Consider the following 1,725-nt stretch of genomic DNA (forward strand, 5'->3'; position numbering starts at 1 on the left):
TGCCACGTGTTAAGTGGACCCCAAAGTAATGCAGTGATATTGACCGGTGTTAAAAATGATGAAGCTCACTTGACACGTGACGCCCCACCATTAGACTCTAAATGCATCGAAAGTCCTGATATAATATTTTTTCCAGGGTTCACTATCAACTAAAGGGGAGCAAACGCAAAATAACGTAAAATCAAAGAATAAAAGAACAAAACAGCAATTTTGGATAAATCCCCCTTAAAAGGAAATTCACGTAAATCAGAAAACAAAATACGTAAAGTAAACAAACTACCGATAAACTCCGAACAACACTTTCATACTATAATCATGCAGTACCAGCCCGCCCTGTCCTCGCAGACGCTAAAGATAGCATTTTTAAAAAAGAGAAACAAACGGACAGACAGCTCAATGTTGCATCTGATTTCAGTACGACGGCGGAGGCGGAAGCCATGAGCCGCCGTCAAATATGTTCTCCGACGAGATATTCGAGCCATAGATAGCCGTTGCACCCAACTCCGCCGCCGCCGCCGCCGAATTGTATTGACGGCAATGCAGTTGATGAAAGCAAAGCTGCTGCTCCTTTCCATCAGACTGCTTCTCGCAGTTTTCTTCACCACTAAAAGCCCCAACAGAATCCGAAACCTCATCCTCCACCGGCAGCTTATGAAACTTGAGTTCCGCAAACGCCGCCACCACCACCACCACCGCGCCCGCTGCCATAAGCGGCCCCAATACCATTCCCCCAACAATCTGCCCCTGTGGCCCGGCAAACGAAATCGACCGGTGTTAGCCGCCGACGGCAGCTCCACAGCCATCGCCGGCGGCAGGAACGTCGCCGAAATCGATAGGACCTCAAATCGCCCGTGGAACACGACCGCCGCCGCACTCGCCGCCGCATCTGGTGGCGCGGACTGCCGTAACGTCACATTGGCCACGGCGCCGTTCGCAGCGAGAACGCAGATCCCGAGTTTTCTCTGCTTCGAGAATCGCGCGAGGCAGGATACGATGTCGAGGCCGCCGGGGATTTCAAGGACGTAAGGATGCATCGCCGGAGATGGATCCGCCGACGCGGTTACTAAGACCGCCGGTTTGGGTCTGTTCTTCGAGCCCAGCGGGCGACCGCGAGCCCGTTTAGCCAACTCGACGCTCGATCCATCGCTGGCTACGGTCGGCGGCGAGCGTAACTTGCTGGGCTTTTTGGTTCGTTTTTCCATGATTATATCGCTGTTTGCTTCATGGGATAGAGGTGCTTCGTGATTCATGATCTCGGAGCCGTTGAGAATCATGAACGGATGATGTGGAAAGCAAGAGAAGAGTTTCGGCGAAGAGGAAAAGGGTTAGGGTTTTGGAGGAGACGTGCAGAAAGCTAGGGGAGGGTTTAAGGGCGTTTGTGCTCAATGCTCTCTGCTACTGCTATGGTTTAAGATTTTAAATATATTTACTCACAGAAGTTTAAATTAAGAAAGTTTTACAAATATACCACGCTATCTATTACTTAAATTAAGAAAGTTACACTCTAAATTCTGGGCTGCAATTAAGTATCCGAAATTAAAAAGGTAAGTATTTATATAGGCAACAGATAATGCTCTTGTATTTATATATCTCACAATGAAATTTCTATATTTACATATGTACTATTCTGTTGTCTTAGATATATACAGAAAAATATATGTACTTAACTTTTATGAAGTGATAGTAATCTTTTTTAAAATGATATTAAATATTTGAGTTTGTGGG

General features: G+C 46.8%; 1 protein-coding gene across 1 annotated transcript; it reads right to left on the minus strand.

Annotated features, from left to right (window-relative positions):
* Positions 1-411: 411 nt before the first annotated feature.
* On the minus strand, positions 412-1,376 carry LOC110031895 (AT-hook motif nuclear-localized protein 28-like). The gene is given in 2 exon segments (XM_020735318.1): positions 412-770; positions 773-1,376. Coding segments are annotated over 2 exon segments (861 nt in total). The 5' UTR covers positions 1,275-1,376.
* Positions 1,377-1,725: the final 349 nt, after the last annotated feature.

This window comes from Phalaenopsis equestris, unplaced genomic scaffold, assembly GCF_001263595.1.
Source record: "Phalaenopsis equestris unplaced genomic scaffold, ASM126359v1 Scaffold000862, whole genome shotgun sequence".
NCBI lineage: Eukaryota > Viridiplantae > Streptophyta > Magnoliopsida > Asparagales > Orchidaceae > Phalaenopsis > Phalaenopsis equestris.